Genomic DNA, 22537 nt, shown 5'->3' with positions numbered 1-22537 from the left:
GCAATGGTAGTTTACAATAGTTGTCTCCTTTCCACATTACATTGTGAAGTAAAAGAAAAAAGAAATAGTAATATTAGATGTGCAAGAGAAATCTTGAAAAAAAAAAAAAAAACCCTGAAGTAAATAAATTGAGATAAGACTTAAAATTAAAGCTACATTAAACAGAAAAGGGAATAGAATCATAAGCCACAGATAGTATAAATATCACAAAGTATGTAGATTTATGAATGATAAAATTCAAATTAAAGGAAACTGATCTTCAGCAATTTATTTGTTTTTTTTTTTGTTTTGTTTGCCATAGAGTATTAAATAGGAAGTGGGTGATGATGATATAATTATTTAATTGAGGTTATTTTTTTACATTTTACTTACATTAAATTTTTATCATCAAAATGAAAATTTCAATGATACTGATTCAATTACTGAGTAATTCCATTTATGTAACAAATCAAATGTTTAAAAAAATATAGATAAATAATATATAAAAATTAATTAATTTGTAAATTCTTAGCTTTTCAGTTTTACATTTTATCTATTTACTTTCAGCAGACTAATTTGTGTAAAAATCACTACCTGTGCCAAAAAAACTGAATAGAAATATTTATAATATTTTTGTAAATACATAAACTTACATAAGAATTATAAATAAATCATCATTTATTTAGTTTCATACCATCAACTTACATTAATTTTGGAAGTCTACTAAACCAATTTTAAAATACTTTTGAGAGTTGGTCAAAGTTAGTCATAAGTAAAAAGGAATGAAAGATTTAAATAGGGTTTGTTGAAAGTTAAAAAAAATTCAATTTTTCAAAATTTTGAGTATCCAAATAATCTGAAATCAGCTCTACATTGAATACTTAACATCAAACTAACACTTAAATGAAACTGTCTATTGACTTTAATTAAAATTTAATTAGAATAAAATTCATAAGTACTTTCAACAGAATTACAATTGTCTATTCAGGCAAAATCTGTATAAAAGAGTGCCATGTTTCAAATTCAAAAATTGTTGAAACAAACATTTCTAATTGACAATACAGTACCAGCACTTAAAATGCTAGTGCTGTATTTTTAATTAGATGTATTTAAAATGTATAAAATAGTTGAAAATAAATACTAGCACATCCATTACGCTATTAATACAGCTAACACATACAAAACTAGCAGTACCTAAGAAATTTATTGTGTATTATCCATATGCAAATATGAAGTACAAAAATTTCTCAACTGTTTACCACTATTTAATGAAACGTAAACATTAAACATAAACTATAAAAACTTTTATCTTATAAAAAAAACTTTTGTAATCTAAAAGTAATATTTAATATTACACAATTGACTCTTTCTCCACTGCATGGAAATCTTTCTACAAAATATTTTGTTTTAAATATTTATCAGAGGTGTTCCTCTCTTCTTACATCATACACCCATTCCCCCTACACATGTGTTTGGATACCCCCTTGTCTTCTAAACAGTTTGTTGCCTGATGATGCCTGTTTAACACAGGCAAAAACAATTCTAAAAATTTTAAATTAAAATCCAAGTAAAAAGCTACTCTTTAAAATCCGACTTCGAGTGAGTTAAGAAGACAAAAAAAGAACAAAAAGATGCTATACTTTCATAATTTTATTAATTCCATTTCCCAAATGCATTTCGCAACGCCTCATCAGTGGGACATTTGCACTTTGTGTATAATTTTCTCACTGGTTTGTTAGGCTTTAGCAGTGTTTATTTTTTATCTAATATTAACCAGTTGTAAAGTAACAGTTGTTAACATAATAATGTGTTGAAAAAAGTATCCTGACACTCTCCTAGGGGAATTCCAGATGATGCCTAGATCTTTATGTAAAAAGACCCTGTACTTTGTACCCTATCGTTTGTTCTTTCATAAGTGTACTGTATATAGAGGAAATTAAACTCTGTTCCAACCAAGCAGTTCCCTTTTTACTTTACTCCGTTGCCACACCCTGTACTTATTACAACATAATGTTTAATTTTTCTTACTTCCATATAGAAACATTTGAAGTCACATTTTCAACATAATTCTCAAAAATTTTATTAAAAAAGTAATAAAGAATTAAAAATAAATTACCAAACAAGATTTGTTATCATTTATCTTATGCACGCATGCTCGATACCATCTTTTATCGCTTGGGTTAAGGATGGCATATGTTTTATTTTCTTCAATTTCAATCTCACTTGTTTCACTTTGTCCATACACTTCTTGTAACTTTTCCATCATTCTATTTAAAACATAAAATTATAAAACTTTCTTAAAAAAATATATTAAAAACATATTTAAACTTAAACAATTAGAATACTATCTTAAGGAAAATTGTACTAAAAAAGCAAATTTGAAACAAGATATAAAATTCTTTATTTTAAAGATTAATCATGATTCCTTGTTTAAATATTTAGAAAATATCTTCTAGCATCTAAATTCAATGATCACATTGCCAAGACAGTTAACCTTTCAGCAGTGGGAGAGTCAGGTATGGTTCTATCCCTTAGTAGTGGAGAATATACCCGAAAAATTTTTAAAGTATTTTTTCACGCAATTTTTCTCATTTCCGTTTTAGAAAAAGTATTTGTAAACAGTTATGTCTAGTAAAGAAATCTTTTTTTATTGTTACATAATTCATTTTTTATGTGAATTTTTTTTTGCGGTAGTTTTTGGCTAGATTCTGGTGATACCCCCAAAAGAATTTAACGTATATATACATCCCTCACCACTGCCACACGATCGCCCTCGACGTATATATACGTCCCTCACTGCTGAGTGGTTAAGGTACTGGCATATCACTCCAGAAATCCAGAATTAAACCCAGATGAGCAACTCCTGAGAATTTTTCAAGGGCGGTCAGTCTCAGATATGTCGGGCCCAGTCAATCATTCCAACTGTGGGCCTGACCAAACCCACAATGGGTATAGAAAAAAAGACACTCTTAGTGCCTAACGAGTGGTAAAAGTTAAAAAAAATTCTTATAACAATAAATTTTTTCATATAGCAGTACTGAATTTCTTAATTTAATATTTAATTCTAAAAAATACATATACATACTCTTCTAATTGTTGCTTTTGTTTGGCAAGATGAAAAAATATGCAGTCTGGAGTTTCAACATAACTTATATTTACAGCAATATAACCTTTTTTATCTTCACTTTTTGGCTTAGGTGATGGTTTTGAAGGTATAATAAATGGAGCATCTTCATTATCCTTAGTATTGCTAGATTTAACTTTATTAATGTGCTCAAATTTTTCTTCTGAAACTTTCGTCGGAGGTATATCTCTTGGAATTTCAATAATACAAGATCTGAAACAATTTTCAAATATAGGTACATTAATGTCAATGTATTGAATAAATTAATCATCTTAGATGTTAATAATAATATTAATAAGTTATTTATAATAATTAATAATTATAAATAATTATATTACTTATTAAATTATTAATAATATTACTTATTAATAAGTTATTTATGTAAAATCAAACTCTACTTTTAAAAAGTAGTTCTTAATATACTATTTTTACCAATTTATTTAGTATTTTATTGGAGTTATTTTTACAGGGGTATTTATTATTGCTTTTTCACAAGTGAAAAATTGGTTAGAATAAATTTCATTTTAACTAGCTTTTTTTTATACTCTTCTTTTTTATCACTACTGAACTTAGACCAGGCTGCAGTTAACACGCCATCCAATAGATAGGTTTAAAAAAAAGTAGCTTTGATTCATTGCATGAATGTTTTACATAATTAAATACAAATACAGTAGAGCATCGATTATCCAACCCCCGATCAACTGTCACATCGGTTAACTGACCACGTTCTAGATGGCAAATTCAAATGTCCGCTAATGATGTGGCGCTACAATATTTGGCTATGTCTTGGCTACTTTAATATTATTTTTGTTAAATTTTTGCATGTTTTAGCTGACAACACTGGCTCGACCATGAAAGGGAGGCCAGTATTTAAACTAGGCTTAATTTTCTATTTTTTTTCTTTATTTTTGTATTTATTTTGTACAAAATAAAGAAATCATTTTTAATGATACAACAGTGATGATTATTATTTTAAAAAAAATTTTGTTAGGCTTAATATCGCGAAGTAGGTTAATAGCGATATACTAATATACTAATTACATGGGATATACTAATATACTATACTAATAATGTATTTTTTCATACTTTTTGGTTATCTGATCAACCCTAGTCCTCAATTGAGTCAGATAATCGATGCTCTACTGTATACAGTAATTAATCTTTATTTTTTCTAGATATCAACTTGATAACTTGCAAGTTTAACACAATTGAGACAGTCAAACTTGAGTCACAGGCACCAAAATACATAGACAAATAACACAGTACTTCTATAACACAGTTTGAAAATTACGAATATCCTCCATACAACATAATTTCCAGTTTTACTCTAACACAATTTGGGAAATTCTCCATACAAAATTTCACAATTTTTAAGTGTAAACTCCATTATTCAATATTTTTTTTATCCAAGTAAGCATTTGTCTTGTCTGAAATTTGCCCATGGATTTTAGAATATTGAAATTTTCAATTTATATTGTACCTTTTGTCAAGTTTACTTTAATAAAAACTGATAAATAATTTTTCTTCCTTGTCCTAACTTTCCTATCAACCAGGTGTCATTGTCGTTGCTTTCAGACTTTAGCTCTTGAGACTGTCACTGTGTTTCATTCTTATAGATTAAATAAATTTTACTAAATACAAAAATTAAACATTTTTAACCACAGGGTATGTAATCATTCCTAAAAATTATGAACAAAATACAGCAGTATCTCAGTACTCAAACTGTTCCCAACTCAATTTGGTATTCAAAAACATTCTGGAAAAAATTGTTCAGTACTCAACTGAACAAACATGACCTGCTAGAATAAATTTTCAATTAACAATGTATTTTTATTTTGACATACATAAACATTTTTGTGATAAAAATAAAAATTATGAAAATGTCACTGATATTGCTGATCGTGATAAAAAAAAAGCTCAGATGTTGATGATACTTTGTAAAAAGAAACAACATGGTTTAACTAAAATTAATATTAGCAGTACTTTTAATTGAGCTTGTTAGTTATTTATTGATTGAAAATAAAGTATTGATTGCTTTGATAAACATATTTCTCTTAGTAATGAAAAAATATAGTATACTTTTGTTAACTTCTGGAATATAACCCTATGTTTTGCATAAGTCTTTTGTTTCATATAGCACTGATTTGCACAGCATTTTTTCAGAATGTATCTACTGTGTTATATGAGAGACACATGTATATAATTAATTAGATTTTAATAATTACTTACTCATTTCCAGTACTTATAGCTAGTCCTTCCTTCACAATTAGCCCATTTATACATATTTCTACATGTTCTTTAACATGATAAAGAATAACCTCATTAGTTCCTTCTCTTGGGATCACTTCTAACAAATGGAAAAAAATGAATAATAATTTACATTTATTTAAATTTCAAAATATGAAATAGATAAATTGATGAATGAAAAAAATACATGATTAAATACTCAAAAAATTAAATAAAAATCAATGTTTAAATGCAATACATTGCAATTTTGATTTTAAAAGTCAAATGAGCAGAATTACATCACATCACATATAACAGAAATAACCTTTAAGATTAACAAAAATATATTTTCAAAACAAAAGTTCACTTAGTATTCACAAAAAGAGAACTCTTAATAATTCTGTCTAGTACATATTTATGTATTAAAAACAAACATAATCTTTAGTAAAAATATTTGAAAAATATATATCTATTTCTAATAATCTTTCTGATCTTGTTGTTTTTCTTTTTATGGAGTAACAGAGTCATTTTCTCCAATTCTAATTATCCTTGGCTGTTAACATAAGCTGATCAACATTATATTTAGTTATTCTTCCCTAATTAACTTTAGCATACTATGTTTAAAACTGTTTTATTCCTTTCTGCCATACTTGTCCATCCTTTTGATTTTATTATTAACAGAACAAGGACAAAAAATTTCATAGAAATGAAAAACTTTCGACCATTATTATTTATATTTATATTTTAATGTAACTAATTTGAATTATATTCAAATAAGATATTTGAAATTGAACATTTATTAATGGGTTTAATTTGCCCTTTCTTTCTGATGATTCTTATCATTATGTTGCAGTAAAATCTGCCTAAAATGGAACCCAAATTAAATATAAACCTGCATAAAGAAAAAATCTTCCCAATGGGGCAATTTTTTACATTAAATTTTACTATAAACTGGGAACCCGTCCAAGGAAGAAACAGAAAAAGTTTTTATATACAAAGAACAATTAATCTGAATAAAGTGGATAATTAAGATCACACTTGTAGACAAATAAGTAAACTCATATCCAAGTATATCAGTAACCACAGAGCATGACAAACTACTTTGAGAACAATTTTGAACCTTTTCAGAAAAGTGAAAGTCTGACAGCAAGGGATATATGAATGTATGCGAAGATTTTTCAAAGGATTATCTCCACTAAGACTAATAACTTAAGGTTCTGTCTTTTGTCTCCTGATTAAAACAGACTACATAAGACAGAACCTTAAGTTATTAGTCTTAGCAAAGATAATCCTTTGAAAAATCTCTACATACATTTAATGAAAAAGTCTGCCATTGCAATTTAGTTGTCTAAATTGTTGTGTGTACATAAGGGATATATGGACACATCTTAGTTAATATCAGTCTTTGTTATAAATTAACCCTTAGCCTGCCGTTTGCCACGCCTCCTTATTTTGTAAAATGGCCAAGGGCAAAATAGGTAAATCAGGCAATATTATTTTAAAAATTCACCAAAAATTAAATTATTTTATTATTCATATGAAAAAAATCACATATATTTATCAATATAGTTAGTTTTAAACACGACATTTTTCAATAAAGTTTGTTTGAAAAATTTATGAGAAAAAAAAAAAAAATCATATGATAACTGACATTCAAACTCGAAAATTTGTTACTTTTTGTCAAAATTAACATTGTCTGGCTACTTCATTCTTATTGTCACTGAGCCAGAACAATGTAGAATATTGTTCTGTACAATTTGATATAACATTTATACATGTATGTGTATTCGTTGTGAAATTATCGCAAATTATATCAAACATTTGTTCGAAATCTGAACTTTATTCTGCTTTCAAATAATATAATGAACTAATATATTTTATTCATTTCATATTAAACAAGATTATATATTTTAGTAATAAACATATGATTACCAGTAGCAATAGATGTAACATTTGCTGATATTTTATATTTAAAAAAAAAATTAAAAATTAAAAAAATCTATAAAATATCAGAACTGAAGGTCATAACTTGAATATTTATAATGAATTAACATATTATAGCTGAATAAACTTATTATAGCATTAATGAACTTATTATAGTAATATTATTGCATGAATATGCTAAAAATGAAATAAAAAGTTATCAGAAAATGAAAAATTAAGAAAAAGACCGATAATTAAAATTTTTTAAGTCAACAAAACACCACCTGGACAAAAATATGTGAAACAGACGATAAACAAGATGATGCCGTCAAGTGCTGACATCTGTTGTTGATAAATTTTATAAAAATCTATTGTTAAAAATGTAACGATCAATCGGTACCCTGGCGGTTTTGCTAAACAATTAGGGTAAGGGTTAAGCAAGGTCTTACTGTACACAGAACATACAATATAGTATATAGACAGAACAAATCATTAGGTAGCAGCATTAATATTAATGTCAATTCAAAAGAATGTAAAAATTAACAATGCAAAGAAATCAATTTTGCATGGAGATCACTTTATTATATTACGAAATCTGGGATGTTATTTAAATTTTCAAATTAAGTTAATAAAGTAACTAATATACAAAATGTCTACAATTGAAATATATCACTTTAGATAACTCTGGAGACAAAACTATTAGAGATACATTGACAAACCTTTTAGGCAAATTTATCTTAACACGAAATAACTGTAGACTGAATTTCAAAAATAGTTACAATTTTCACCAGTACGGATCTATAATGGTATCACTGACACAGCAACATCATTTAACAGCAGCATTATAAAGACATGCTGCAAACTTTAGTCATCCTAAACTGCAGCAGAGGATGTTGTAGTAACATCACATTTATGCAAGATGAAGACCTCACTCTATAGTCATTTTGAAATATATACTAACACACATGGCAATGAAAGAGTGATCAGCCAGTCTTTTCAATGTAATGACTTGCTCATTCATCCAATCTCACAATTTGTGAGTTCTGGCTATAGGGCTATTTTAAACACAGGATTTATACAGGAGTTGCAAATTTATCAGAACTAAAGAGACAAATTAAAAGGGAAGTGAGTCTTAGTCCTGGCATGTTGCACTCAGTTGTTGCTAATGTGATAACTTGGTTACAATGTGTGACTAACCCCCATATTCACCAACACGAGTTAGAGTTAAAAGTTAACCAATGAGCGTTCACATACTAAAAGTAAAGCAAACGGTGATTGGTTAACTAAAGATTTAACCCTAACTCTAACTCTAACTCGTGTTGGTGAATACGGGGGTAAGAGTGACAAAAAGATTGTTAAACAGTTTCTTTGATGCTGCTGTGACAGTAGTGCTATTACAGACTCCTAATGGCTAGAATTATAACTATTATTAAATTATTATTAAAACTGTCCTTAGTTTTCCAAGTTGAGACAAACATTCCTAAAAAAGTTTATAAACTATGTCTAATAGTTTTGTCTCCAGAGTAGTACAAGTGGTATACTTTAATTATAGACATCCTATATTAATTCTAAAATTCAGTAATTCTATATTTATAAATAACAATATTAATACTAAATGATACTAAATAAAAGAAAAAAAACTAAATCTTACTATGAACTTTTACAGAAAGAGTTTTCTTTCCAGCTGCTTCAGTAAACCAAGTAGTAGCCTGAAAACATTTTTAGAAAAAACTTTTTAGCATTAGGTTATAAATTTATTTATAAATATGATTTTGATCAAATGAGATGTAAACTCAATAAAAAAATTTTCAGCAAAAAGATGGTATTGGAATCATATGAAACTTTATTAATTAAATGTAATGATGATAGTAATAAATGATTACCACACCATAGCAAAAGGACAATTTTCCGTGAAACAGTACAACTTAGAAAAACCTTTAGTATCCTGTAGGCTTACCCCTTATCTGGGTGTATAGTCTCAATTTTCAATAAACTGCTTCCTTTGAAAATGGCTTTCCAAACCAGCATGCTAGTGGTGAGGACAATGTGCTGCTCAACAGTAAAGGCAGAAGTAAAGCATCAGTTGTCCTCTACATTCTAACATGATAATTGTTTGTTCCCAAACATAAGTGCAATTTTTCACTAAAGACAATACACTACCAATCCACAGCAGTCCCTACTTCTGAGGTGATGATGGGATGCTATTAACAGGACAGATAGTAGTTGTCATGCAGGGAAATTTGTCTTAATCACCTGCCAATGTTACAGAAAGAGACAGAGTCCTATAGCAAATCTCACTCTGAGATAGTAGATTACTGTGAAACTCAGAATACAGCTATCAAACAATTCTATCTAGGGTACGTAACTTTTTGTCAACAAGTGTATATCATCAGTTTATAATATGTCACAATATAGATTTATGTTTTAAGCCATCAGACTTTCACTTGGTGTTTTATCTATCTCATTAACTTCAAAGACAATTTAGATTTTAGTAGATAAACATTCAGAAATAATTCTACAGGATAATGGAATCAACTGTAATATGACATCTATTTTTTTATTTTAGTTCTATTCATTGAAAACTGAAAGATCAATATACACTGTTTCTACACAGCTACAGAAATGTAAATTAAAATATTCCATATTTTTTAATTAAATAGAAATAAAATAAATGCTCATATGTGATAAGTGGATAGAAATAATACAAACAAAATTTTCTAGGAGAGATTATATTTATATTAACTATATATCTTCAGTCAAATACTTTCTGATATGATAAAAGAAATTCGTCAACTTCTTATTGACAATAAAAATTTAAAATATTTTTGATCTTGAGAATGGTAATCCTCATTTGTGGCAAAATTTCAACTTTATTACAGAAAATGTTTTAAATTTGAAAAAATACAATAAAAAAAAAACCCTTTAAAAAATAGTATCATTACAAACAAAAACAGTGAAAACTTAATAGTTTCAATATTTTTTGGAGGCTATTTCACTAATTGAGAATGTCCATGTGATAAAAAACAATTTGCACACAATATCCAAAGATGTCTTCCTATTATCTATCTATAATGAAAATAATAATCCAAAATATACAAAAACTTTTACTACTCATCCTTTACCAGATTCACTATACAAAGTGGCCTCTAATGGTTGGAGTTTTAAAATATTTCACAATTGAAGAATCATATTTTTTGAAGATTGTCTATTGTATTTTGAAAAATGTTAAATATTTTTCAGTTTTGTTCAGTTAAAGAATCATGAAATCAAAACTGTGTTAAAGAAAACAGTATTAATAGTACTGTATCTTGCTTTCTCAAAAAATTTAATGAAAAATTTATTTCCAAACTTGCACATTCAGTAACTTGCAGTCCACATTTTATATTTTCTGGACACATTAATAAACAGGTAAGTGTCTTCCCAGTATGGCTTACCATTAGACAACTTTCTTGACAAATTGAGAATTAAATCATAAAATCTGTTGAAGCTAGAATCAGATTTTATGGATATTGTGTAATAGATATTTCTTCTCAGAAAACTGTTATAGAAAATCCTGACGATCTTTTCATTTCTAAAATCTTTTGTTTAATTCTCAAAAGATACCAAATAAATTAATGTTACATTCATTTTTCAGAATTATACATAATCAAAGGATTAATTATTATGAAAATACTATTGCATATAGATTCTAATTTAGAAATTTTGAGCCTTAATTTTAGAAATTGCTTTTCAAATAAAAAAATCTTGCATTCCAAACAGCTTTATGCTATTCTTTAGAAGCTTTAAAATGTTTCCATACCAAAAAGATGACAATTTAAACTGTTTAGTCTAACATATAGTTAGTTATAATTATCAACAGAAAAGACTGAATGATATTATTATTTCTAATTATTAAAAAATATGTTTATGAAAACTTACCTTATTAGACCATTCATTACCATCTACAGGTGCAATATCAACAAGCGAGCATTTTACGGCTTGACACGGTAGTTTTATATAGTCATCGGCAATTTTGCGTAATTTTTTATACGGTAAAATTTCGGAATTACCAAAATCAACATAAAATACTTCAACTTTGGCACTTCCCGGTAAACCTATAATCTGAGCACGATACCACTGTTTGTCCAAACTGTATTGAGCAACACATATCATACCTAATAAAAGAAATTTAGAGTTATGAATAAATATAATTAAATAACAAAATAACTATAATAAATAGAGTAATATTAAGACTGTTCAATTTTAAATGTATTTTAATATACTTTTAAAATTATATAAGCACATTAGAAAGGCATAAAATTGAAGTTGGAAGTTTATCTAGTATTGATAATATAACTTTTCACTCCTTTAATCATATCTAAACATAAAATGCTTTATAAAAGGTAAACTATTTTTATTTGATAATTTATTCATATTTAAGCTAAGAAAATAAAAACATAATATATGTATATGCCTGTAACATGAATCACAGAAAGGTGATTAATGTGCATAAAAGTTTCAGTTTATATGCAGTAGCATCAAACTTGACTACAGTAAAACTTTGTTATTTCAAAACTCGAGGGACCAAAAAAATACGACTTTGAATTATCCGAACTTTTTTCGATTCAAAGCTTTTGTAATTCTTGAAAAAATTATGACATTATCTTATATAATGTCACTTGTTTGTTTACAAATGTGTTAATGTTACAAGTTCTTAGTAATTTAAGCTATTTTAAGAAAACTGTCAGTTGACGTGTACTTAATGAAAACAATGAAAACTTAATGAAATTACAATCAAAGCAAGATCTGAAAATAACATACGAAAGAAGCTTTGATAAGAATTACCACAAATTTTGTCTTGAGTTCAAGATTATGAAAATCATGTATTCTGATAAAAACAAGCTCTATTAACGGATAAAGCTGTAAGTACACATTCTATCGAGAATAAGCACTTGTATTTAATTCAGTTTGGAATTATTAAAACAATAGGTTTTTGCAAAAAATGTCCAAAATAATTAAATGCTAAATAGATTTCATCCATAAAAATAAAAAATAAAACTGTCTCTCTCTCTCTTCATTGGCAATGTGTACAATATCTAAATTACCTTGAACAGACATCCAATAAATTAACAACGTATAATTGGTAAAACCAAACTGTCAGTTGAGCTTGGAAACTTTCTTATAAACATATAATAGGATGGAAGATTTCAAATTAAACAATATTTTTATGGATCACTGAACCAGATAATGACTTCACATTTCATTATATGCATATTTTGAATTTCCGAACGAAAATATACGCAAAATCCTATTCTTTAGACCAGGGACTAGATTTGACTTCGAATTACACAATACTTCAAATTATCCAATATCAAAATAACAAGGATTTACTGTAATACTCTTCCCATTTTATCATACAAGCTTTCTATAAAAAAAAAAAATTATCACCTTGATCTTTTTTGTGAAAAAATAAAGCATATCTTCCTTAGTGGTTTTCATTTTTATGGTTTTACAAAGTTAAGTTTTCTATTTGTTATTCCCATCATTAGATGAAACTAGCAAATGTAAAGATCAGAGCCAGAGAATGAGTTATTTTCATTGATAAAAGTAGAATGTTTCCTACAAAATTTATCAAAAATCCTCAATATTAATATATTGGACACATTAACCAATTTTTCATAATTCAGGTTATATATATCTATTTGTAAGACCTTGACACAAATTCCCTATAAATTAAAGTCTGAACCAAGACTACACTATAAAAAAGAGACAAACATCAATTAAAACTATTACAATAAAAAATTCATGGTTATTCTATAATGAAAACTTATTACAATGAATATAGATTACAACAATTATTGAAAATATTTCTTGAATATTCATCAAAGTCTTATATTACATGCAAATTAACAAATGCAACATATTTCTTACTTCTTAGTTAATGCTGTTTTTTTTAAACAACTACTATTACAGCTAACAAGTATTTACTAACAAAAACTTCTTAACTTACCAATTTCAGGTGCAACTATTAAATGATCACTGCCAGAACTGTTATAACTTGACTGCATTTCAAAAATAAGATTACTCAAGTATCGAGCATTTCCTCCCATCTGAAATAGATATATGATAAAATTTTTAAAAGTGTAATATTTATATTGTAATAAAATATTATACATTTAATTGAATATAATATAATTAAAAAATTGACTCATATAAATTTTGATTTACATTTCAGCAAATATACTGATAATGCTATTTTAAAATGTATGTTTTTTCTTTTTACTGCAGAAAGAACATGATATTTCAAGACATAAAAGAAATATGCCTGGATATAAGCTTTAAAAGAAAAGTTTTTACAAATTATTCCAGAAATCAATCAAAATATTACAGAATTTTACAACTTTTAAACCATTTAATCTAGGTTTTATTTTAGATGATTACAGTTTGTTACTGTGCATTTAAGCATCCACAATATTTCCTATAAAATTTATGATTAATTCTATGTTTGGAATATTTAAATATACATTTTAGGCTTTTTATTAATAGGAAATGTTATGACATTCACTTTGTAAAAATGTATATAATATATTACTACCATTTAACTAATCCATTAATTTTGAATGCATTTTCATGGATACGAGAAGAGAAGCGCACAAAAATTATACTGATTGAGCGAATATCTCTATAATTTGTACACAATGTCAAATGTTTTTTTCTATTTATAGATAAGTTTTACATGTTTAAACTTTACAGAAAATTAATGATATAGAAAAAAAAAAGCAATTTCAAATATATAAAAATCTTAATTTTAAATATTGACTATAATTTCTTGTTTAAATATTTACAAAACATTTTATAGCATCTACATTTTACAACCAGATGGCAAAGGTAGTTAAGATATCAGCCTACAGCTCTAAACAAATTACCATCATAAAAACCAGCAACATTTAAAATTTTGGTAGTTATCATATTTTATTAAAATACTTTTTATATTTTTAACTATCTTAAAATTGCAAAATCTTAATTTTGAGGGTAGGAATGAGTTTTATAAAAAACTGTAAATACTAATAACGAGTAAAATCAACAAGTCCAACCCTAATGGGGATATATAAAACTCCTTTTACCTCCCCACCACTCCATAATAAACAAACCTCCCTACAAAATTTCAGAAAATTTCAACAAAAAGCACAGGGGTTATATTAAGCTTCAAACAGGGTGAACAAAATCTATCTCCAAACACACTAACATCCATATGTACAAAAATGTTTTTTGCATTTTTCAACATTTCAAGATGTCCTAAGTCCAAATATGTGAAAATCTTAGGGTGTCATTTATTGATTGATTACCATACTTTCCCCCTGTTGTATTTAACAGCTGGGAAAGTAAAAAAAGACTGATATATGGTTGTATCTTGTAAGCCTAAACAAAAAATAAATAATGCATTTTTTTCTTTATATATAATAAGTAATTATTTTAGATGTAAACTCCAAAATTTAAAAATCATTGTAAACATTCCATAAATACAGCAAAAAAAATGTTTATGTATATGTAGATCTGAAGTTGAGCTGTAAAGCACTTTGAAAATGTTTGTCCAAACATTAAACAACAATGCTGAAAAGTGAAAAGATTGTTTGTGTGATATTTTTATTTTATTTTTCAGTTTGGATTTCCTTTTTCAAAATATATCACCAATAATACTGTATTTTTGTAAAATGATCATCATATCGGTCTATCCAGAGAGACCATGAAATCAGATATATCTGTATGGGAAAAGCTGACATGCTAGTTTAAATGAAGTTATAGATCACACTCTAAAAGGTGCATTAAATAACCAAGAAGTTTTTATTCTAAAACTAAAACTGTCAGCATTACATCAAAAACTACAAATATATGTTTAATTTCTTCATTTTGTCTTCTTTCTAACTACTTAAAATACTCTTTAAATTCCAAAAGTTTTTTTTGTGTGTGTGTGTGTGTGTGTGTGTGTGTGTGTGTGTGTATGTATAGTAGAGTGTCGTTTATCTGAATCAATTGAGGACTGGGGTTGTTCAGATAACCGATCATGTATGAAAAAATATATTAACCTATCCCATGTTAAAATTTTTCTCCGTTGTGTGTTGCTTTGCGTTGAATTTTCATCAATTTTAAGTATAATGAAAATTTTTTAAATAATAATCGTGGCTATTGTATCATTAAAAATTATTTCTTTATTTTGTACAAACAAAATATATATATTGAAAAATATAAAAACAAAAAAAATTATACTTTAGAAGTTAATCTAGTATCAAAAACGTTTGCTTCAGCACGACACAGTCCAACTAGAAACCTTTCGGTTAACCGATGTTTTGGTTGATCAGCTTTCGGATAAACAACATTCTACTGTACTTTATTATTTGATTCAAAAATGCAAAAATAAATATATAAAATTTAAACTAAATCATCTCCTCTTACACTGATTAACATTCCCTTGAAACATTACACTGATTAACATTCCTTCCTCTCAAATTTCCCATGTGAAATTTGAGAGGAAGGTGTTATTTTTCAGGTCCATAGATGGTCAGTACTGTAGTAAGTAATTAGTCCAACTGACTAATTACTACTACTACTGATGTCAATAACTTGTTAATTGTTTTATTGTCTTATAAATGATAACTCTTCCTGATTTTAAGTTCATCAAATTACAATGTTATTATTTTATTGTACTTGAATGTTTTCTTTAACATTTAATTAACAATTAGTTTTGTTAGATCTAATTAATTTCATATTTCAGTCATAGTTAAACCAGCATTCCAGTCTCCCCCGTTTTTATGTGGCACACTGGTCATTCTGGGAAAATACAGTAATTATTAGCAATCAATGTGTTAAATAATAACAAACTTAAGATAGTAAATATGGACATAATATGTACCAAAGTTTTTCAACATAACTCTAAACTTTTATTAGTGCTCATAACAACTTTTAATTCTGTCCAAAAAAATGAGGAATATGTTTGCAATCTCAAAGCTATGAAACAATTTACAATCATAAAATTTTAGTCTGCTATTTTTTCAATATTAATAATAAAAATAGTTTTTTTTTATTACATACTACTTTTGTTAGCTTAACAAATTGTTGTCTTGATAACTTGTGACAATATGGTCATGAGTTTAAGTCTACAGATTGCATAGAGAATTCAAACAAAATTAAAGAAATGCTATATAAAGTATATAAATCAGCATTTATTAATAAATAAAACATTTTTCAGGACTTCCTTGTCTCATCATCAGATCTTCTATGTATTAAAAATCAATCAAAAACAATGCAAGGGACCAAGGAAGTCATTACCCCAACATCAGGTTGTAATATATCCAAACTGAAGTAATTTATACACTCAAATTTGAAAGTATTTACTATATTTTACAGATTGAAACAAAAATCTTTTATAATCTAGAAGAAATTTAAAACAAGACATTTTAAGCTATCTTCAGATTCTAGTATAGAAGAATTTTAAATATAAAAGCTATGAAGCATTTAAGTACAGTACATGCTATAATCTTTAGTAATTACTGGATTATAAAATATAGTCAAACCTTGGTTTACAAACTTAATTTATTCCTAAAAGTTGTTCTCAAACCGAAACAAATTTTCCTGTAGGAAACAACATAAAATGGATTAATCTGTTCCTGACCCCCAAAACAAAGCATTATTTTTTAAAATCTTTTTAGCTGTATTTCATGAATGAAAAAGCCTACACATGTGATTATAATAAAATCTCTATCTATATCTACTTTATATATACTGTATATTAAAAGCAAAATGTACCATCACCGTCAACAGAAACTTTACATAAATGTGCTATTAATAGAGACAATTCCACACAGATGAACTGTAACCAAATCAATCAAGACAGAAAAATACTTTATCCACACTTTCAGAAATATTATGTTTCAATTGATTTGATTTCAATTTTAATTTTAAATCAATTAATTTTGATTTTATTTTTAGTTTTAATTAACTGACTACCTAGTATTACTAAATACTAAATATTAATATTATAATTTATAATATTACATTAATAAATTTTTGTAATTTAATTTGGGTTAAACACCTTTAAACACAAATTTGTGGATGTTACTTATATTATATAAAGTCAATTAAAGCGATTTTTATTAATTTGATCTAAATTCAATTGCAATGTGTACCGAAAAATGGAAGTAGTATCTTTACTCACATGCACATTGAAATCTAATTTGAATAACAATGTCATCAATGGTTTGTGTTGCAATGTCTAATGACACAAGGCAAGTTCTGTGCCACTAACTTCTGAATTGGTAATCCAATCATTAAAGAAAGTTGACAGCTCAATCAATCAACATAAGAAGTATAAGGAGTTGACCATTTGTGGATGCAGTCCATGGATGGACCATCTTGCCAAGTAGCTTGTTTGGCAACTGAGTAATGTTATCATATGGCAACCAGGGCAAATATGGCATTCAAAATTTGTTTGTAAACCGAACTGTTCATAAACAGAAGTGTTTGTAACCCGAGGTTTGACTATATTTGACTTTAAATTGTTTATTTTATTTCTTACTTAAGTATAATTTAGTTAAATAGCTTTTATTATGCCCAAATTTTATTTTAAAATATATTTATAATTATTTAAATACCTGTTGAACATAAAAATGCTGTGGATTAACAACATGACTCAAAAGAACACTGAGTTTCTTTCCAATTGCCAATGGTTCTGGTGGATAAAACTGACGACGTTTCACTCTGTGGATGTAAGCTCTTAATTCTGTGTAAATTTACAAAAAGTAAAACACTGTATTAAAAACAACCTTAATTTTTGAATGAAATATTACAAAGTAAAATTTATATACTTGATATTGTTTTAATTAAATATTTTTGAAATCAATTAAAATTTTATTTTAAGCTTAAAAATGTTTTGTGTCCGTAAGACTGTTTTCAATAAAACTTAAGCTGCCTTTGTGACTTTGATTATCTTTTCCTTTCCTAATTAACTGATATTGTTTCCAGATTACATTTTTTAATATAAAGAAAAGTATTTCAATCATTGAAACTCATCAAAACCATTCAAATTATAAGAGAATACTGAAAGCCTTTCAGTATTCTCATAATTTAAACTTAAAGACAAATTTAAAGAAAACTTAAATCTATTTTTTTACTGTTAACATGCTATTCTTAATTGATTAGTTATATTAACTGAAAATAAAATTTGGATTCATAGCTTTAAAAAAAGAATTCTGCTAATTTACTAATACATCACTTATCTTGTTTAACAATGAAAATTTATTTTAAATACAGGAATATTGTTGAAAAAGAATTCCCTGATTCTAAAAACTTATTGCACAGATATCACTAAATATACCAAAATAATTCAAATGTTAGGAAATTTCTAACTTCAGTAAGTTTTGATAAATACTCCATTTGTTGCCTCGCAGACAGCAAAATAATACTTGATCTTCTACCAAGTCTGCTCAATAATGTCTGTAGTAATCCTAACATTTCTTCAGCAGTGCTGGAGATCCTAAATATTTTCAGCATACCCAATGTTCTTGACCATCAAACTTAAGATCTAATTTTCTGAGAAGCTAGAGGATTGTTCCACCACTTCCAATCTCTTGGCTTCCAAAAAACCAAGATCTTACCCCAATTCTTTAAAAGATGTATTTTTAGTTGATACAAATTATTTATAATCTAAAATTAATTAACTAAGCTTTATTTGTAATTGGACTGAAGCTAAATGATTGCAGGATTAGATCATGCCATATTACTACTATTTATAACAATTAAATAAATGGAAGTAATTTGGCATAGTAGTAGTAATTAGGTGCCATCTTGTATTAAATTTAACAATTGTAAATAAATTAATATTTATTAATTAATTTACAAGATTCTGGAAGAGTAATCCAGCAATTGTTTGGCTTTAATATATAATTATTAGACTTACAGATGTTTATATTTGAATTGAAGCTATTTCCAGATAATAGAGAGAAAAGAATTAATATTTTTAATTAACATGAAAACATATGTTTTAGAAGAGATGCAAATATGAATTTATAAAAAAAAATATCAAAGAAAATTAATCTTGCTGATGATATAATATAATAAAAACTAAAATACTTACTTTTTTTTTCCAATATATTTCCTGAAACAAAACAACCAACTTCCATAAAAACCAATGCATCTCTAATTGATATAGGCACATCATTCTTGATTCCGGCCGTTTGACTACATGGTTGACATAAATCAACATGTAAAATGTCATTTCGATTCTCTATTACCTTAAAAATGTTAAAAAAAATATTGAAATTGTCTTCATTTAAAGTAAATTTATGATTACCATATTTACTTGCATATAAGATGAGGTTTTTATCCATTTTTCACTGCTTAAAAAACCTAGGTCGTCCTATACGTGCGAGCAAAGGATTCTTTTAGTTTTTGTATAATTTTTGTGAACTGTGCATTTGCATTTTTTACCAAATTCTCACCTTCTGGTGTTTAAAAACGAAAGTATTTTATCTGGGTCATTTAAATCGTTCTTGTTTATTGTCAGAAGTAAAGTTGAATAACAATAGGAAAAGCAAAGCTTTTGAATTGAATTCCAAAATCACATGGGAGCACAATACGAGTTTTAATCCATTCTCACGTGAAAACAGATAATTATTCGGAAATCAGAATTCAGAGAAACTCATAAGAGTAATCAATGGAGAATAAATTCGACTGTTAAGAATTGAGAAAAAAGGTTCCCGATTGTCTAGCTTAAAATCTAGTTATAAAATCAACATGAACAAATCATGTTGATTTTATAAGATTTTACCTTAAAGTTTAAAATGCCATTAATTGTGCATTTACATGCATTTGATACTGTACTTGTGATTAAATGAAATAAAATTAGAATTATATTAATAAATCTAATTTTCTTTATTTTGATCTCTAAAGTCACACCTCATCCTATATGCAAAATCGTCTTTTATTCAAGTAAATACGGTACATTCTAAGATATAGAAATAAATAATAGGTTAGTTCATAGTCACAAAGGTGTCACAATAAACAATAAGTCACAAATAAATAAATAAATATAACAAAGACTGTTTTTTAGAATAAATATATTTGTGTTATTGTGTATTATCTATAACTTTTTCATCTTGCAACTAACTATTAGAGATCAACTATTAATGAAATAAATCCAGTAACTTTTTTGCTTTATTATTCAAGTAACAATGCAACACTCAACCCACACACACACATTATATTTCAACATATTGTAAGAGTGACAACACTAAATAGTATGTGTAAGTTTTCAGTTTACACATATCTTTCTTCAATAGATATTGCACTTACTATTAGAAGGTGCTGCTACAACTTTTTTCAGCTTGCAACTGTACTGTTTTACTGAATTAATACAATGTATTATTTAATAGCTGTTTAACTTGAGAAACTGAAATTAAATCTAATTACTCAAAAATTATCGAATTTTAATATAATGAAAGCTTTCATATCTGTTTAAAATCTTTAATTACCTGAAAGTTCTAATACTCTAATATAGCTCAAAACTTTACAATTTTCTGAGAATTCTAAGTTTGTCCCAAAAATTTTTCTTACTCTGGATCCACTGTGGCCAAATTGTGACTTTTCTATACCCTTATTACACCTCCCTGTATCAGAATCTTACTCATTATTTATGGGTAGGGATCTAGGGGTCTCTCTGACTTTAGTGTTATTTTTTCTATATGCAAATAGAGTCAAACTTCCATATTACAAACTTCTATAGAGCAAATTTCTCCATATAATAAATTTTTGCATTGTACAATGCTTTTTTAACTAAAAATATATGTAAAATTGCTTCTAAATAATGAAGTTAAATTTCTATACAGTAGACCCCCTATAACACGGGTTCATATAACATGGATTCATATAACACTGCGAAAAAATTACGATTGTGTTCATATAACAGGTTAAAAGAGACACGTATAACTCGGTAAAACGTCACTGCCGACTCGTGTTGCGACAGGATTGGTCAAATCTGGACCAATAGCAAACACTGTACAAACTGTTGAGTTTAAACAAGCAGTGGACCTACTAAAAACCATTTATTATTCAACGGCCATAAAAATTATATTTTTATTAATGATGTCTCCAAAGTTCAGCGAATTTTTCACAGAAAAATAACTTATCAGGAAACATATGCCCACCGTTCGATGAGCCACTCCACGATGAAAACAAGCTTAAGCAATGGTGTCATCGAACAGTGCACACTCGGTAAGTAATCCTACAATTTTTGTTTATAGCATAGTTTATATGGATTATTCCCAAAAAATTATACGTGATTTGGAAATGCTGAGTCAAATTAGTCTAGAATCAATTAATTTTATGGAAGAACACCTTTCAAACGGCCATAGCCCCTAAACTGCACAAGTGTCGGGCTGTAATTAGCTCATGTATTTAAGTGACTCGTACAACACGGATTCATATAACACGGAATGTATCTACCATGTTATAGGGGGTCTACTGTAAAATGAAATTTCCTTACAGTAAATTTTTTCAGGATTGAGAGACTTCTTTGTATATACACATATACAGTACATGAATTATATATAAAAGACCATTCCAATATAGAATTCAGAATAATTTATATAAAAGTAGGTAGTCATACCTACCTCTATACCAGGGATGTCCAACCCATGGCTCATTTAATATTTATTTTTATTTTGTGTGAGTATAATTTCTCTTCTTACTGCCAATGAAACAACTTCTCACACCTTCCCTGGGAAGGATTATCAACAAAGTAAAACCTTTCTTATGTCCCAGTATGAACAGATTTAGACGAAACTAATGTTTTTGACCATTATCATGGTCTTTGTCAGGCTACTAACCAGAATAAACTTGAAACTGGAATTCGAACAATGTGTTTAAAATTATTTTAAATTCCAAAATATTTAAACATTGGAAAATAATTTTGATAGCAGAAGTTGAATAATAAAATAATAACATATTTGTTATTAAAATTTGATATTCACATTTTGAAATTTTTAAAAGCATATATTTATATAAAGTACCTTTGTGGCCCACTATACCTAAATATACCTAAATTTCTAATTTGGCCCATTAGGAAAAAAGGTTGGACAATCCTGCTCTATACAAATTATTCTGCATCCTATATTGGCCATCTCATATTATATTTAATAATTATAGCCTGATAATTCGGCAGTCATTTGACTTTAACTATAAATCGAGTTTATTAGTTGATGTTTATATATATGGTTCTCACATATTCTGATATGCAGTATATGGTTCAACAAGGTG

The 22537-nt window shown here is 27.1% G+C and overlaps 1 protein-coding gene across 1 annotated transcript in view; it reads right to left on the bottom strand.

The window, feature by feature from the left end:
• Window positions 1–22537, bottom strand: part of qin — a 120005-nt gene that overhangs the window by 16584 nt on the left and 80884 nt on the right. Inside the window, exons 20-27 of the mRNA XM_067268093.1 lie at window positions 19359–19515; window positions 17878–18005; window positions 13242–13341; window positions 11171–11406; window positions 8904–8961; window positions 5333–5450; window positions 3065–3316; window positions 2096–2246 (exon numbers count right to left, since the gene is read on the bottom strand). Of these exons, the coding sequence (XP_067124194.1) occupies window positions 2096–2246; window positions 3065–3316; window positions 5333–5450; window positions 8904–8961; window positions 11171–11406; window positions 13242–13341; window positions 17878–18005; window positions 19359–19515 (1200 nt within the window). The remainder of the gene's footprint in view (window positions 1–2095; window positions 2247–3064; window positions 3317–5332; window positions 5451–8903; window positions 8962–11170; window positions 11407–13241; window positions 13342–17877; window positions 18006–19358; window positions 19516–22537) is intronic.

This window comes from Centruroides vittatus, unplaced genomic scaffold, assembly GCF_030686945.1.
Source record: "Centruroides vittatus isolate TY-2023 unplaced genomic scaffold, ASM3068694v2 contig_3153, whole genome shotgun sequence".
In the NCBI taxonomy this organism is placed as follows: Eukaryota; Metazoa; Arthropoda; class Arachnida; order Scorpiones; family Buthidae; genus Centruroides; species Centruroides vittatus.
The sequence above is the reverse complement of the archived record's forward strand: the minus strand, read 5'-3'. Positions and strand labels throughout refer to the sequence as shown.